This window comes from Chelonoidis abingdonii, chromosome 10 (assembly GCF_003597395.2).
Source record: "Chelonoidis abingdonii isolate Lonesome George chromosome 10, CheloAbing_2.0, whole genome shotgun sequence".
NCBI lineage: Eukaryota > Metazoa > Chordata > Testudines > Testudinidae > Chelonoidis > Chelonoidis abingdonii.
The window spans coordinates 35294358-35312062 of record NC_133778.1 but is presented as its reverse complement, the minus strand read 5'-3'; the positions used below and the strand labels follow the sequence as shown (position 1 = coordinate 35312062).

The 17705-nt window shown below is 40.7% G+C and overlaps 1 protein-coding gene across 2 annotated transcripts in view; it reads right to left on the bottom strand.

Annotated features, from left to right (window-relative positions):
• Positions 1 to 17705, bottom strand: part of CCDC141 (coiled-coil domain containing 141) — a 146395-nt gene that overhangs the window by 95773 nt on the left and 32917 nt on the right. For both annotated transcript variants that reach the window (XM_032783824.2, XM_032783827.2), the window contains exons 5-6: positions 14545 to 14798; positions 1707 to 1826 (exon numbers count right to left, since the gene is read on the bottom strand). In XM_032783824.2, coding sequence (XP_032639715.1) covers positions 1707 to 1826; positions 14545 to 14798 — 374 coding nt within the window. The remainder of the gene's footprint in view (positions 1 to 1706; positions 1827 to 14544; positions 14799 to 17705) is intronic.

The window sequence follows — 17705 nt, the reverse complement described above, 5'->3', positions numbered from 1 at the left end:
TACACAGACCTGTAGCTCATCTTTCTGTAATACATTTGCTGTGTGCAGCTTAAGCTAGCTTGTGTGTCCACATTTCACATCAGAAGCATGGCATATATTCCACAAGATCTACTCAGTGCATTTGATTTCCCTGAGCTAGAACATGCTGCTAAGAACAACAACAGAAGGATAAAAGTAAGCTGCCCTAAGTTATGACTCTGTACGGAAAGCTTCCAATGCTAATCAACACTCTAAAACAACATTAGATGAAGAATGGGGATACTGTGGGATGATTCAAACAACCTGATTAGCTAATATATAGGGGAAGAGTTATTTAGATAAGCAATAAATAAATAAAATTATTTTATTGTGATAGTTCCTTGAGGCGCCAGCCATGGATCAGGGTCCACTGCTGTACAGACTGAAAATGCATATTTTATTTTTTAAAACATGAGTTGTGACATTTCTTCAACTGCTATAGTAAACTGCAACAACAACTTCAGTGCAATGAATTTCCTGGGGATTAATGACTAGCTGGATTCAGTGAGCCTTGATGGCACTCCAGACCATCAACTTCTACCAGCAGGTCATAATATTCCTTTGGAAATGCCTTGTGACTCAATCATTACTGTTTAACCCCATCACTGCTGGTATTCACAGCAGTGTGCATCCTGCAGCAGAATGTGGTGATATGCTGTTAAGAACGAATGTTTTCTAGACAAAAAACCTGCCACTTCAAATAGGATGTATGAGATGCTTGGGATGACATTAGAAGTGCATTTTCCCCCGCTTACCTGGTAGCACTGAAGCAGTTAACTATAAATTATGGAAACAAACTGATGGTCTATTAACCTTAAAAGCTTAGAGAAAATATAACTCCAGCCATTCAAATACCTGGTCAGTCTCGTAAGTTCAGTTACCTTTCAAAAACTTACATTTTTATATGAAAAAAGGTTTTTAGCACAAAACAGGCCTGCTCTGTGAGCCAAGTTCTCTGAACACATCCAGTCCAGAATGGCACACCAAGCAATTTTCACTGTATTGTACCAGCACTTTAGAGAACTATTACACTTACATCAAAATCAAGTAACTGCAAGAGAGTTCTAATATTTATGCTCTCTGGTTTGTAAATATATTTCTTTTTCATATCAACATAATCTTTAACCCACCCTCATCATTTATGCAGCAGAGGAATAAAATTGTCCCATCACGTTATTTCAGATATACTGCTAAAAATTCCTCTTGAAACCTACATTATACCCACTTTGTTGCCACATGATCTGCAGATTTCAGTGATAAAGCATTACAGTAATAGTGACTGGACACCTATTTTTACCATTATCAAAACTCTCCCAAATTGTTTAACTACTTCCCTTAAGCCCTTGCAATGTTGTTTTTATTTCTAAATGACATATCTAGTTATTTGGCCACTATATTGAAAGGTGGTAGTTAAACAAAATGTACAATTACTTTGTCATTGCTTTATATTATCATGAATATAGGAAAAGCTAAGGTGAGAAAAACAGTACCAAGAACAGTGTGTGTAATACTAGTTATATTTAAAATAAGATTTTCTTTCTCATATACACAAACATATAGACTGTACACATCATCTCTCTCTCTCTCTCTGTGTGTGTGTGTGTGTGTGTATTTTATATATATATATATATATATATATATATAAAATGTATGTTAGTTTTTTCCTTTAATATTTTCATATTTCTTACCTTAGCCTTGAATTCCATTTCCATGTGCTCATGAAGTAGCTCTTCATTTTCTGTTAAAGATGAGCCTAGATTTTGCTTATGTAGATAATCACTCATATTTTTCCTGTACCAAGATGTTACCTAGATAAAAAACAAAAATGAGATTTTTGAGTTGAGAAGAGTTTCAAAAGCTGAGAAATAATTGTCCAAACTTTCAGGTGTATTAAGTGAACCAACTTAGTCTACAAATTAAGCCCCAATTTTAGATACATAGCACTGTGTCTTCATATTTTAATTCAAAAGTTCATATACCTATATGAAATAGATCATGTGTCAAAGTGCACATATGTGGGAATATATGTAACAAAACGACTTGATTTCATACAGTATGTCAAATGATTTATCAGTCAGTACGGTGGGTGATACTGAAGGAATAGAAAAATCAGGAAGCAGTAACGTGGAAGAAGACATACATAGTTTAAAATGCTAAAGAAATCATACATTTTTCCTAGGAAAAATGCTCATTCATGTACAGTAGGTGACTATAAATCTGAGCATATTTACAATGATGCATAAAAAGCAATGACTAGATGACCTGATAGGTCTTTTCTAACTATAACTTCAATAATTCAATGAAGCTACTGTAATCTTTTGTATTCCAAAAAACAATTACAGCTTGCTAGATTGACTGTAACAAGAATATTCAGCAAACAAATGCAGTAGTTAATGTATCTCATAAATTGCCCAGAATGACTTGCATCTACTTCTACTTGATGCACAGTAGGTACCTTATAAACAACACATGGCAAAGATCCCTGAGTGAAGCTTTGCATTTTAAAATAGTATTGGGAATCAGTTGGTACCTACGAGACCTGCTTCAATCTTTTTCAAGTCTTGCAAAGCCACTACCATATTCTATATATCACATTTAAAACTCCTTTGTACAGTATGAAGAATATAGACTTGAAAGCATATCTCTAAGAGTTTCCTGAGATCTGCATCTGTGGAGGCCTTTTTTAAATTTTATTTTATTCTACATTTTTCTAAAAACCAAAAGAACCTTTATAACAAAAAAATGCTTGCAACGTATCTGAAATAATATAGTGGGCAAATTACCTAAGGAGTTCAACGGAGCTAGGAAAGTAAACAGATTATTAATGTAATTAAATTTTAATTTGATGGCAGAGTCTCAAAACTACTTTCTAAAGCGCTTCCAAGTTATTTATTTATTTATTTATTGACACACCGGGGACCTCATTTTTCTGCACAGTATCCTGGTGATACATGTTACAAACAAAAGCATATGGGAGTTTTGTATGTGCCCTGCTTTAAAAAAAATACAATTCAAAAAATAATTCTTTTTTAATTATTTGAACAAAAACCAAGGTAGTGCGAAGTGAGACGTGAGTGACCAGATGTCCCAATTTTATAGGGACAGTCCCGATTTTTGGGTCTTTTTCTTATATAGGTTCCTATTACCTCTCACCCCCGTCCTGATTTTTCACATTTGCTCCCTGGTCATCTTAAGTGAGAACTATTGTCACAAAAGCCATTCACATTTGGTAATGCACATGATATTTTCATTTTCAAGGGAGGATGAGCTCTCACAAGCACTCATTCTCAGTGGAAGGTTTGTGGTAGAGGTGGACCCAAGTCACAAAGTTCAGATTGACACTTTGATCAGCATTAGAGGCATTTGGACCTGGCTCATCTCTGGAATACAGCATGACACTGGTTATTTTGTGCTCTCAAAAATGGGGTTAGAGCTGTACAAGTCACCCTTTGATGAAGACAGACCTATAAGGAGGAAAGTTGATTATGTAGAAAGAAAGGATGAGGTGGAAGCCCAATGGAGTCTTGGAATAATGTTTACATACCTGACTGAATCAAATCAAATTTAAAACGTACGAATCAGACCAAAATTCTGAACCATGAAACCTTTCCTTTCCTCATCCTTTCAAACATACACTTAGCAATACAAAATTATGAAAACATTTATACTGGAAGAAGACATACAAAACATGTACTTCATGTCTATCAAAATAAAATTGAATGCGTATGCTACAGGGGAAAGAAGAATTTCCCTGTAAATTGAGGCAATTTTCTTTTCTATGGAAAACACTGGCTGTTTGCCAAAACAAACTCATGCTTCTATAGACTTGAGCAGAGGAGTATAAAATCTTTAACTCTGTTACTGTAAGAAGCTCACCCCTTAGCTACTTGGCAATGTCTATTTTAATTATCAAGAGTGTAAGCAGTTGGGGTTTAAGTACTGCTGATGTCAATGAGCGATATTAGCAGTGTAAGATTATACAAGAGCTATCTTTGGTATTTTTTAAGACAGAAGCCCACAGAATTCTATTTTTTCAGAAATTTCTTTTTAGTAGGCTTTTATTTTTTGTGCACAAGCTACAGGGCATGTTGATTGCCTGATAAACAAAACTACTAATTTTTTAAAACCCTAAGTGCATGACAGCCTTACAGCATGCTATTGACCACAATATTTGCTATAAATTACCCATGGAAGTAGGAGTGAAAGGATTCCTATCTGTACCTGGAAACTGTTGTAAGTTAAAATATGGTAATTGCAGAGTTATCTTAAGCACTTCCATGCACTTTACCCCTAACCTTCACCCATCCACACACAAAAACATCTCATCCAAGTTCAGTGGTGCTTTAAACCCAGGATAGCTGACTTGGCTGGGGCCCTAGGCTAAAATCTGAATGAGGCTTGAGACAGAAGATCTAGAGATCTTAGTTAAGAAGTTCTGAGTTTCACTCCTGGTTCTGATACTGATTTGTGTCATCCCAAGTCTGCCTCTATTTCCCCTTCTCTAACAGGAAGACAATCTTCTCTTTCTGGCTCTCACAGAAGAGTTTATTAGTTAATGTCTGAAGATGAAAAGTCCTGTGTATTATTACTGTTGATCCCAGTCTAATGATGATATGCACAACATAAAATTTGGTCCAGAATACAAGCTTCATTTTCGTCAGTGATGGATATGTGAAAGGTGTGTTCTTGCATGAAACGTGTGTATGCATGAGTATACCAGTTGTAGAATAAATGATATTGCAAGTGATGAGACAATTATAAATACACCAGGGGCGGGGGTTGGGAGGGGTCTTCAGAAAACTCCCATTAACTTCAATTGGGCCAAGATTTCACCCCAGGTAGCTAGCAAAGGATCATTTTAAACAAATCTGACTAAACAGATTTTAATAATTTAATTACTGGTATGTTCCAGTCTAAATATTCCTGCACTCAGGGTAAAATGTAATCAATTTTTCATTTTTATGAAAACCATTTACAGAAAGTGCTGGGAGCACATCTGAAGACCTATGAAGGTCTACTCAGAAATTTTATGCACATTTTTAATTGCTTATGAGTTAGGTGAAAATGTCTAGGTTTGTCTCCAACCTGCCAGTGTTTTTCCTTCACTCTAGGAGGTGGCAGCAGCAGCAGAGACCATAGGGGACACAGCTTTTGGAAAACCCGAAAAGAGCATACATAGATTGTTTAGACAGTTCTTCCATAAATCCAAGCAGTTCTGGTGCATTGGTCACTGTTGGAGCTTCCCAATTATACCTGTGCATGCTGACATTCAGGGTTTGCTCAGCTCATACTGTGCCTGGTACTAAAAATGGAAACCCGGGCCTATATTTGAAAGCAGCTTCCAAACACAGTTATGGCCCCAAACTGTATCATGAAGGCAATAACGGTTAAATCAGTCCCCCAGTCTTGCATGCTGAACATCTTTCAGTAAAAAAGAACATACAGCTATTAACCCAGCCCACTGTGTAAAGATCACCAGGAGAAAAGAGTGGGTCACATTCATTCAGGTAAAGATCCCATAACAGAACCTTTAAATGACTGCACTAGCATCGTTATTTTTACATCGATTAAATTGCTAGTAAATGAAATTCAGCACCAAGGCGTGACAGGGCTGTTAGTTCTACCTTCTTAACAACACAAGAACTGATAACTACCAGTGGTTAATATTTTTCCTTTAAAAAGAAGGATCATTTCCCTTCTATGTGTCTGCATGGACTGCAGATGAGGGTGTGCTATGCTGTCCCACAAATCTGACTTAACCCTTATCTCTGCCCTTGACACAACCTTTTACCCAGGGACCATGAATAGCTTAAGTTTAATTTATTTGTTTGTCTCATATATGCATGATTGGCACAATTGAGAAAAATTACATTCATAAATCATCTTGCCGAGAAAATTAATTATGCACAGAATAGCCCAATCTGCCTCTGATTTTCATTAATGAAGGAGATTATCAGCAAAATAAGATGCTGCTGTATCTGAAAAGGAAGGTCAGCTCTTTAAATGTAAAACAAGGTACATTTTTACATATTGAAAATACTGATAAAGAAAAACATGTTATGATTATGCTTATCAGACCATCACATTCTAATTCAAGGCAGAACGAAGGTGTTGCATTTTTAGTTCTTCGGGGCAAGGAAATATATATTGTGATCTTCACGTTTGCTTAGTTTCTCTTTCAAAATCAGATCAGGGAGACGTCTGTGTTTTATACTTATCCTTTGAAAAACACAGGCATTATTAAGGGTAAAAATCTACTCTCACATGTTCACAGCAGGCTTGACTCCAATATGCGGCTCTCCCTATGTCTTCCAAACTTCCATTAGCGTCAATCAGACTTCAATAGGCTGCTCTCCTTATAGGTGTAGAACTCCACTTGACATTAGTGGAAGTTCAGCACACACAGGGAGAGCAAAATATTAGACTTCAGATTTGCCGTGACGCTATGAGAACCAGTACTTAAAAATGCATATGCATAAGTCTAAAAGACACTTTGTCATAAGTTCTACCAGTTAATTTTCCAGAGTATTTATTGTTCCATAATTGTGCATGAATGTTGCGTAAGGTGCCAGATTGACACCTTACAGGTCCATAGTTAGAACAGTGTTGCAAGGACCTGACTCTGCCTGCTAGTCTGCATCAACCTTGGATCACAGCTGGGCATGACAAGGCAGGTAGTTGAATAAGCATTCTATCTGAGCTACAGCCCATCTCCTCAAGCTATCACCAGTAGATATCAGCTGTAATGGTGGTGTTTGTGATGTCAACACCCATTTTGCAGAAAATGGACATACACACACATACACCAAACAGCAACCAGATTAAAGTGATCTGACGTCCTGATATTATTGGGATCATTCTAATATCAGGATCGTCCAAATATTAGGGGCTTTGTCTTATATAGACACCTCTTACAGTCTATTACCCGCTATCCTGTACCAATTTTCCACACTTGTTATCTAGTCACCCTAAACCAGATAGTAAAGATTTTCTGGATGTTCCCAAACTAGGCTGGATTCAGCTTGACACTCTGTAAGTGAAAGATAATTGTCCATTAATGTTTAGGTCAACTAGAAATCTGTGGTAAGTTTGACCAAATTTGCACGTCACTCCACCCCACCCTACGTCTTGGGGAGATTCTGTAGTATGGTTTTAAAGCAAATTCATTCAAAGTATTTTCCCCTCTTTACCCAATGTAAGATAGCAAAGTATTTTGCAGAGAGTCTTCTGTTTTGCACCCCTCTTTCTGCCTGTAAGTTATTGACATACTTGGATAAAGCTGCGATGACCATTTAGTTGATGAAAGCATCACAGCTAGGAGTACTAACTCCTGGTACTTCCAAGCTTTGAAGAAGGATTTAGAAAAGGACCCTTCTTCTTGGAAAGTGTACTTTGCAATATGATACATTTCCAACCGACTTGGCTAAATTTGTTTTGAAACGTCAGTTGTAGCCATTGAGAATTTATCACAGATACTGAGAATTGAAATAACATTACTTTTTAAGGTGTGTTCTTTTGCTGGACAGTTTCCTGGTGATATAGACAAAGCAGCAGCCAGAGCAGAATTGAGCAGCATCATGCCTCTCAAGTGTTAGATGATAATTCATGATTTTCATAGTAATAGCTCTGGCCTCTTATTTAGCAGTTTCTCTTTTATAATATCTTGGTTGAAAAAGGGGATTTGTTCAAGCTATCATTCTATAGGCTGGAAAGATAACACTTCCATAGGAACACAGGATTTTTCATACAGGATAGTAATCCATCTAGCCAGGATGATACCAAGAAATCCAGTTTTGCCTCTGGCAATTATAATACTTGATGTTTCAGAATAAGGTTAGCAACTCCCCAGAGTACCTCACCAGTTGTAAAATGTTTTACTTGGAGGATCATATACACACTATGCAAAAAAAGGTAGAGCTGATTTTGACATCCAAGGTACATAACCCTGCAGAATCAATATTCTAGGCAGAGCTGGAGTGCATAGCACTGCCTACAATTAAGGTTGTCCAATACTTTCCATTAACTTTAAACATTCAGACTGAAATTTTCCATGGTGAGCGCCTGCCCTGGCTAAATTTTTAGGAAACTTTCAGTTTAAAGTCCTTAGCTATTTCTGAGGGTTTGTCTAGATCATTATTTTTATTGTTGTTTTGTTTTGTTCTGGTGGATTAGGTCTGGGTGCACTAACATTGCAGAATAACAACTCCAAGATAATTGCATCCATATGGCTGCTTTTACCTAATTCTCACTGAATCAGTGTGTACACCTGATAATGACTTTTTTTTTGGAGTAAGCACTAGGCATTCTTGGCTGGGATCCCATAGTGTATTGTCCCACTATTGGGCTTTATGCGTTTTAGGACGATTTTTTTGTTTGTTTTCTCATGATTACTCTCCTGTGATCTTATAATTCACTTATCTTTTGAAAATCAGGGCCAATTTCAAAACTGCTGTCAGCCAGCATGGAGGGAACTCTGCTTTGTGCCATGGTCCAGGCACTCATTAATACACAGAGGCAGCTGCACATGTAAATGCGATCACATACCTGGGTCATTTTGGAAGCCAGCCACTGCACTGGCAACCTAATTTCATTAAAGGAGGAGGAAGAAATCAAGCAGCCTAATTGTGGAAAAACTTTGCCTGGAGCAGCTTCACTTGATTGAGTGCCATTTCTGGACTCATGAAAGTGGAAATGGATAGTGATGTAGTCCTGAGATGACCTGCAGTGAAGGAAGAATTTCTGGGTGACAAAGGGCACTTTCCTAGAGATCTACATTGAACTCATCCTTCAGGACACCAATATGAGAGCTTCTGTCAGAGTGGAGAAGCATGTGGCCATCACCATTTGGAAACTTGCCAACTCAGATTGCTACCAGTCAGTAAGCAAGCAATTTGGTGTTGGCAGATCAACTGTCATGGAGCAGTGTGCTGCTATAAAGGTGCTGCTAGCATGTGTCAACGTTTGGCAAAGCTCAGGAGGGTATTAGTAGATTTGCACAGCTGGAATTTCCAAATTGTATTGAAGCCATTGATGAAACTCATATGCCTATTCTTTATCCTCACCTCAGGGCTCAGAGTTCATCAGCAGAAAGGGGTGCATCTCCATGGAGCTCCAAGGCCTAGAACAGAGGTTCTCAAACTGTGGTCTGTGGACCACCAGTGGCCCGTGGACCACCAGTAGCCCACGAGCTCCATTCAGGTGGTCCACAGATAGCTCCCTCTAGGGTGTGTGCCTGGGCAGCCACACAAGACAATGAAGGGCCACCCACCTAATTAGTGGAGCCTCACAGGTGTGGCTCCACTAATTAGGTGCCTGGACCCTAGAGAAGATGCACATGTAAAGTGAGGTGGTAGCTCTGGGAGGGATAGGAGGTAGGTGGGAGGGGGCAGTGGGGTGAGAAGATGGGGTGGTGGGAATTTGGGATGTACAGAGCAGTGGCAGCCAGAGAAAGAGGTGACTTTCCCCAGTTCCACAGCTGCAGCTGCCAGGGAGAGAAGGCCCTCCTTCCCAGCCTCAGCTCTGTGGCTGTTGTGGCAGCGGAGAGAGGGAGAGACCCCCCTCCTTCCCAGCCCCAGCTTGGGGGCTGCCGTGGAGGAAGAGGAGGAGAGGGTGCATCCATCGCACTAGAAAGGTAAGACTACTGATATTAAAATATGAGTTGTGTGCTTTTATTTGTAGAACAAAAAAACATTAATTTTAAAGTTTTTTTTTTATATAGCACTTTTATCCAAAGCGCTTTACAACAGGTAGCTAACAGTACAAACAACATTTGGAAAGATCAGTAAGTGGTCCACCGAGACCTCAGCAATTTTCACGTGGTCCATGAAAGAAAAAGTTTGAGAACCACTGGCCTAGAAGAGTCATCAGTGTTAAAGTGGGGTGGTCTTGAAAAGGTCCAAGTTGCTAGGATCTTTTGAAATTCGCATCCGTTGTCTTTAATGAAATATGGAAAATTTGCTCCCATGGCTACTATGGATATAAATGGTACTGTCATTCCTCCTGTCATTCTATGAGACACAGCTTACTGTCTGCTCCCTGGCTTCTGAAGCCATTTACTGGACACTTGGACAAGAGAAAGGACCTGTTCAACTACAAACTCTGAGCAGTTGTAGAATGACAGTGGAGTATGCATTTGTAAGGGAGATGGAGTTGTCTCATGATGAGTCTGGAGGCTGCTGAGAAATATCTACCTGATGGGATAAATGCTTGCTGTATTTTGAACAACTTCTGTGAGAGCAAGGGCGAGAGCCTCATCAGTGGGTAGAGGGCAGAAGTGCAGAGACTTGCTGAATGCTGTGATCAGCCAGAAAGGTTTCTTCTGAAATCTGCAGCAAATCATCAGGGCCATAGGATCAAGATCCCCCATGCTCCTACTTTGAGGCTAAAAGCTGAAATGTGGCAACGTAATTTAATTACACATTGTACCTGCATTTCTTTACTCTATGCGTATGAATTTAGTGAACCAGAAGTGTATTTTGCTTTTTAAAAATGCTTTGTGCAATTATTTTTGGAGAGAACATTTTATTTGGTCTCTGGGACTTGTATGTTATGAAACTCTGGTGAGTCCTGTCACAAATAACCTGTATTGATCAAATCATGCCATGGTTACATAAACTAGTGCAACTGTTAGACAGGATTACAGTGAAGCTGTGGGCCCATGCCATACAGTGTGGAGTACACACACATGTGCTGTACTGGTCACAAGCATGTGTACAGGCAGGATGTCTGACTGTTGCGCCTCTGTACGGAGATGTAGAATGGTGCCAGAAGAAACTATAATTTGTTACTGTGGGGATGAAAGAGGGATCCCAGAATTCACTGTCGTCAGAGAACTACTTGTAGCAGGAGCATTAAGAATGTAGTGCTGCTCCCAGTATCCATTGTTCTCCATGAGCTACAGGACATGGCTTGACTGGACATACTATGGTCAAAACAACGATCTATCTAGCCCAGTATCCTATATTCTGACAGTGGCCGGTGCCAGATGCTTCAGGGGGAATGAACGGTACAGGGCACAGGGGGTTGTGGTGCTGTGGCAGAACATTGTCCCAAAACGTTCTCCATCAAGACAGTCTGGTTTTGCATCGTCTTCAGGAGCTGTTTCTGCACGTCCATATCATGCTTGATGGGGTCTCTTGCCAGTTCTCTGTTCTTCTGTCTCTCCACAAGGAGAGCTTCCCTCCACTTCTGTCTCTCTTTATCCCTCTTCTGGGATGCTGTCTCAAGGTCCCCAAATATTTCATCTTTGGTCTTCCTTTTCGTGCCCTGGAGATTAGTCAGGCACTCTGCAGTTAATAAGCGTTCTGTTTTTGGTGGCTGCAGGATGTCACACACAGAAGCCGGGGTAGCTGACAAACAGAAAAAGCAGTTACTGAAGCAATTCAAGTCTCCAGGGCAGCAATGATGAAATGACTCTTTCCTCAGTTTTGGAATGCCATTCCCATAATCTCTTCCCTGTCTGGGGGCAACTTGCAAATGTTTCCACATTATTTCCTCGTTGCCTAGGAACCCTGTTCTAATCCAAAGCTGCTGGTATGGTGCATGGCTGGTGACTGGCAGCAGGGTTTGGAGGTTTGGGCTTGGGCTTCACCTGAGTTAGGGGTAGACAGAAGGATTGGGGGGTTGGATGGGCTGGAGGCTTTGGGAGGTAGGTGAGGGGTGTGTGAGGGTTTGCAGAGAGGCAGGTTAGTAATTGCATTGGCAACTCTGCAAGCAGTCCTTACATTGGAAGATATTCCTCTGATCTGACTCACCAAGAGGCAGTAAAGTGGCTTATTCAAAAGGGCAACGAGTGATGTTATTCACCAGAATGGTCCCTTCAAAAGTGCTGCAGGACGGGAAGGGCCCCTCTACCTATAAAGGTAGCCCTGAGAAGGCTGCTGTGTCTTGCATTGTTTGTGCCAAAAATCGCACATTATCTTTGCCTTAAATTCTGTTTTCTGTTACCTGCTCTCGATACACAAAATGCACTGCTAAATAAGTACCGCTCTGCTGTATGTGTTCTGAACCTGAGGGCTTAATGATGTTGAGAGTCTGATTAGAACTAGTTGAGTCCCTTACTATCTCTGTGATTTAGTGTCTCTGTCTTTGGGAAATATACCTCAAAGTGCTAAGATACCAGAAAGCTCAGGGCATTGTGAAAAATAGTATTTTTATATCATATTTTTCCTGAAACTGATGTTTCAGTAAACATGGCTACATTACAATGTTGTTTTACAAAACCTCTGTGGCACCACTGGTTTAATCAAGGCAATGGGGGAAAAATGTTCCCCCCACCTGTGGTGTTTGATGGGGAATGGAAGGGAGGTTGGGGGGTAGATACCAGCATGGCAGTGGGAAATGAAAATATCAGGGAACCAATCCCTGCAGAGCTGGAATTCCCCATGTGGCCAGTGTCTTAAGCATGCTGGGAGCCGGGGTAAAGCTGAGCTGGCTCAGAAAGGATCCTAGCTCACATTTGCCCAAAATGACCCTGTCCATCAGGCACTTGGGCCAAGCATTTGCTAAAATCACTCATACAGTTTTATAGTAATGTAGCACATAATACTTACTGGCAGAGGTTCCCTTCTCAGCACTATCATGCTGGGAGTCCAGGTGCTGTCTGTTTCTCTGGGCCTGGCTCTGGCTCTTAGATTTCTCCTGGCCTTCAGGGGAAATCTCATCAGAGTCCTGGTTGGGGTCCTCCTTGGTGCTTTCAGCACTTTCCACAACATACTGGGGCTCAGTGGTGGCCTTCCTGGCAAAAATCCAATCCAGCTCCTCAAAGTAGTAGAGCACTGTCAGAAGTCCTGTTTCTGCCCTTGGTCTTTTTTATAAGCCTGCCAAAGGTCCTTTCCTTCGCAATGGCATTGAGCTGTGTCCTGAGACATATACCCTTGCTATATGTTCACGTACTTTTGCATTATGGCAGCTGCTGTTAAGACAGAAGTGGACAATCTCCTCACCCCAGATAGCAAGGAAATCCACGACTTCTGCACCGCAGCACCACCAGGCATGGCTGCTACAATGCTGATTACACTGAAAAGGATATACAGCTCCAGTACCGTATAATTGCAAATTGGGACCTCCTAGTTATGCACCAGCATTTAAAGAGGGCGGTGACATCTGGCCAACATGACCCCAGAGCACTAGAGAGGACACAGGTAAACAGACAGGGCAGTCCTAATGTGAAGCAATGCAGTGTGGGATACAAGTGGGAGGACTGAAAAGTTAATCTGAAATACAGATGCTTTCTTTTTCTGCACAAACTCATTCTGAAATGAACCTAATCCATTTTCAAAGTGGATTATCCAATTCATAAGGCCCCTTGATTCAGAAAAAAAGTCGCACTGGGTGAATGTGAGCCCATTTTAACTGGAAAAAAACTGCAGTTAGTGTGAAATAAACCCCACTGTGTAGACAAGCCCAGGGAACAAGATTCAGGAAAAATACTTTTTTTGCCCACGTTTAAAAAAATGTCTTATAACTGTTTTACTGAGAAGCTCTATCAACTCTTTGCTTTGGAGCAAAGATTTACAATTTGGCAGGGAGCTCGCTCTGGTATCAGGATGTGTTGTTTGCATTTCCTATGGAAAGTCATCCAGATTTGACCAAGTTCCGAGCCTTTAAAAAACTCTACTTGCACATACTCAGTAGAGACTTGTTAGAGTTCGGCAGCCACATTGCCCAAAGATTCCATCCTCATTGAGTGAACTCCACTCTAGGGATGCAGGAGTTGAGCAGGACATGCCCCTGCCTCATTTGAATGCAGAGGGGTGGGAGGATAGAAAGAAAAGGGGGGAGGAAGCTGAGGAGGCAGGGTGAGCAGAAAGAGACAGGCTTGGGTGTATATAGCCACAGAGGGGGAGGAGGGCAAGAACTGGAGTGTGTGTGTGCGGGGAAGTCGGATAGGAGCAGAGGGGGATGGAAATAAGACCTGGGGGTGGGTTGACTGCAAGAGAAGAGAAAGGGGCAGGCAGCGTGCACAGAGACAGAAGAGTACCACTAGAACACACTCCCCTCCAGAAGCTGGCACTGAACTGAGGAGTCTCAAGGCTCTATATTTCTCTGCTTTTAGCAAACAGCTGTGAAACCACTGGCAAAGTCTCTCTCTCTCCTTCTATTGACTGGTCCACAAAGATGATAACAGTCTATTGCAGTCACCAGTTGCTCCATCAACTCATGCGATAGAAGTAAGTGCAGTGAAGCTAATGGTCTGAACCCTGCTGATAACCCATGTGTGTAGGGGTCAATATGATTCCACATTTCTGTGGGGGAGTTCAGTTTTTTTTAACTTGGAAAATTAAATTTTAAAAAAAAACTACACTAAAAGAACATTTAGATTGGAAAATCAAGCAGCCAAAAGTTAGGAAAGACCAGAAATAAAGTTGTGTCGGGAGACATGCTTAAAATATAAATCAGAGTAAACAAATCAGTGAGACAAACTATCATCCTGATACACAGGAATCCCTTCTCCTGTAAGTCTCCCCACCACATGTAACAGAGTCTTGATTTTACTGTGTCAGCCCTAAGTGTTGTATATCATACCTGGTTTTCTTGGTGATGCCAATGACAAATTTGCAGAACCTGCTCTAGTCCTTGGCGTTGCTGCTTCAGATGTTTGTCCAGTTGCCTCCTCCTGTCTTGTAGCAGCTCAAGGAGACTGCCAATTTTCAAGCAGCTGCTGTGGGCTCCTTGAATCAACTCAGAGTTTACATTAGGCCCATCAGATTTGAATTCTTCTATGAATTCAGTCAGCTCATGGCTTTTGTTTAAAAGGGCCAGTGACTTTTCCAAGAGCTCTGTAAGAATAAGATTACACATGAAAAAACATGCTAATTTTTACCAATATACTCAATCTATAAAGCATTATTTTAGCATATTTAAATATATATATTTAACTACTGGAAAAATGGTATGAGATCAATATGGCTTCATCAAGAGCTCTTTTAATTGAAAATAAAAAAGGAATCTGTAGACGTGCGGACTCACCCCTGAGGTGCCTCCTGCTGGTGACTCCTGAGAATTAGCTCTTTTCCAGCCAGGAGCACCCTCTGCAGGCCCGTGATCCGCCTGTCCTCTTGGTCCCCGTGCCTTTTTAATTGGGGTGCTTCCCCATGGCAGTCCCCCACCAATCTGGGTCTCCCCTCCCTGGGGAACCCCCAACCCACTACCCCCCACTTCACCTCAGAATATAGTTACTGCCAGTCACCATCTAGCTCCTGTTCACTGGAGCAGACTGCAGTATCAGCCACTCATCATAGGCAAAGGGGTTGGGACCCGCTGCCTTTGCCTACCCATTCTTGCCCCAGCCACAGCCCTCTTCTGGGCTGTTTTAAGCCCCAAAAGGCAGGAGCAGGTAACCATCCCGCTACAGAAACCTACAAAAAGTGGAATCATGGACAAATTGCTGACAATAAGTACAAAAGAATAGCATAAGCATGTACAGACAAAATCAGAAAAGTGAAGGCAAAAATGAGTTACACGTAGCTAGACATAAAAGGCAATAATAGGAGGTTCTATAAATACTTCAAGAACTAGAGAAAGAGAAGGAAAGTGTACTCTACTTAACAGGGAAGGAGAGCTAACAACATATGATATCTAAAAGGGTGAGACATTTAATGCCTGTTTTGCTTCAGTCTTCACTAAAAAGGTAAACTGTGACCAGATGATCAATACAATTAATATTAATAGTAAGGGGGAAAAGAATAAAAGCCAAAATAGAGAAAGGATGTTTAGATAAGTTAGATGTATTCAAGTCAGCAGGGCCTGATAAAACTCATTGCAGGGTATCTAAGAAACTAGCTGAAGCAACCATGGAACCCCTGGTGATTACCTTTGATAACTCATGAAGGTGAGTCTCTGGGGACCGGAGAAGGGCCAATATTTAAAAAGGAGGAAAAGGAAGACCCAGCGAATATTAGACCAGTTAGCGTAACTTTAATTGTGGGAAGATACTGGAACAAGCAATTTGTAAGCACCTAGAGAATAGTAGGTTGGTAAGTAACAGTCAACATGGATTTGTCAAGAACAAATCATGCCAAACCAAGCTAATTTCCTCTTTGATAGGGTTAGTGACCTAATCAATAGCAGTAGGCGGGATATATCTTGATTTTAGTAAAGCTTTCAATATAGTCCTGCATGACATTCTCATAAGCAAACTAAGGAAATGTGATCTAGAACAAATTAGATTGAAAAACCATACATTAAGAGTACTTATCAATGGTTCGCTGTCAAATGGGGGTGTGTGTATCTGTCCTCGGTCTGGAACTACTAAATATTTTCAGTAATGACTTCGATAATGGAGTGAAGAATATTCTTATAAAATTTGCGGATGACATAGGGCTGGGAGGGGTTGCTATCAGTTTGGAGGATAGGATTAAAATGCAAAGTGACGTTGGTAAATTGGAGAATTGGTCTGAAATGAACAAGATGAAATTAAATAAAGACAAGTGCAAAATACTACACTCAGGAAGGGAAAATCAAATGCACAACTACAAAATGGGGAATAGCTAGTTAGGCTGGAAAGGATTTGGGGGTTAATAATGTGATGCAATTGCAAAAAAGACTAATATTCTGGGATAAAGGTATTTCCAGGAGGGATTTGAAGAAGAGAATGATGTGGTGACTGAGGAAGGGAGTCTCAAGCATGCAATAAGGTGTGTAGATGAGCATTAGAAAAGTACCTGCAGGGAGTAGTTATGCATACAACTTGTGAACAGCAGAAAGTGAGAGAGTTCAAAGCATGAATGGAGATAAGAGCAGAGAGATGGACAGAAGTCAGACTATGCAGGGCCTCGTAGTCAAGGACAGGAAACTTTAATTTGATGTGGTGCATATGGGGAAGCCAGCACAGGAGTTTGGAATGTTTCTGAACAAGGCCAAAGTGACAGGCTAAGTATTATGGAAATGATTTTGTTGTCATTAATATGGGTGTATTTGAGAGGGACTCGGTGAGAGTCCTGTTCCTCAAAGTAGAGGTGGTGAAAGAAATACTCAGGCATTTCCAAGGCCAATCATAGTTAGCTATGAAGAAGCTCCACTCTCTAGCTAAGCCCAAAGAACCTTCAGTATAAGCACTAGAATGGTCTGGAAACAAATTCCTATTCCATGGAAAAATCATAAAATTAAAAAAAAGAGTCAGAATTCTCCACTGAATGTAAATTCCAACATTTTATTTTGAAAGCAGGTGAAATGACACTTGATTTTGACCTTTTCAAAATCTTTCTGAGACTCCCTGAGCTGTCTGAAGCCCCAGCAGTCCACTAGAAGGATTGCCCCAGTGTCTGGGAGTCTGGCAATTCTGGCAGGCCACCTGAGAGGCTACCAAGGATCTGTGAGCCGGTAAATTCGGGTCGCCAAGCCATCAGGAAAACTGCCTTGTTTCCATCTGTATTGCACTGAAATCATCACATATCTGTGGAATGTTTTGATTTAGGCCAATCAGCATTTTCCAACAGAAAGATGTTCCATCAGAAAATTTCCAACCAGCTCTAATAAGCATCTGAACAAGTCTGAAACAGTCCATCTAGCAGAGGACAGTAGTACACAAAACATTTATTACAAGATGACATCCTGCACAAGCTGTCCTGGGTCTGCTACTACTATTGGGTGAAGTGACTAACCCTTTGTTTCTTAGGAGGTTTCTCCATAAATGTTAGAATAAAAACTTGGAATTTAACAGGGATAATTCCAAAGCAAAGTCACTC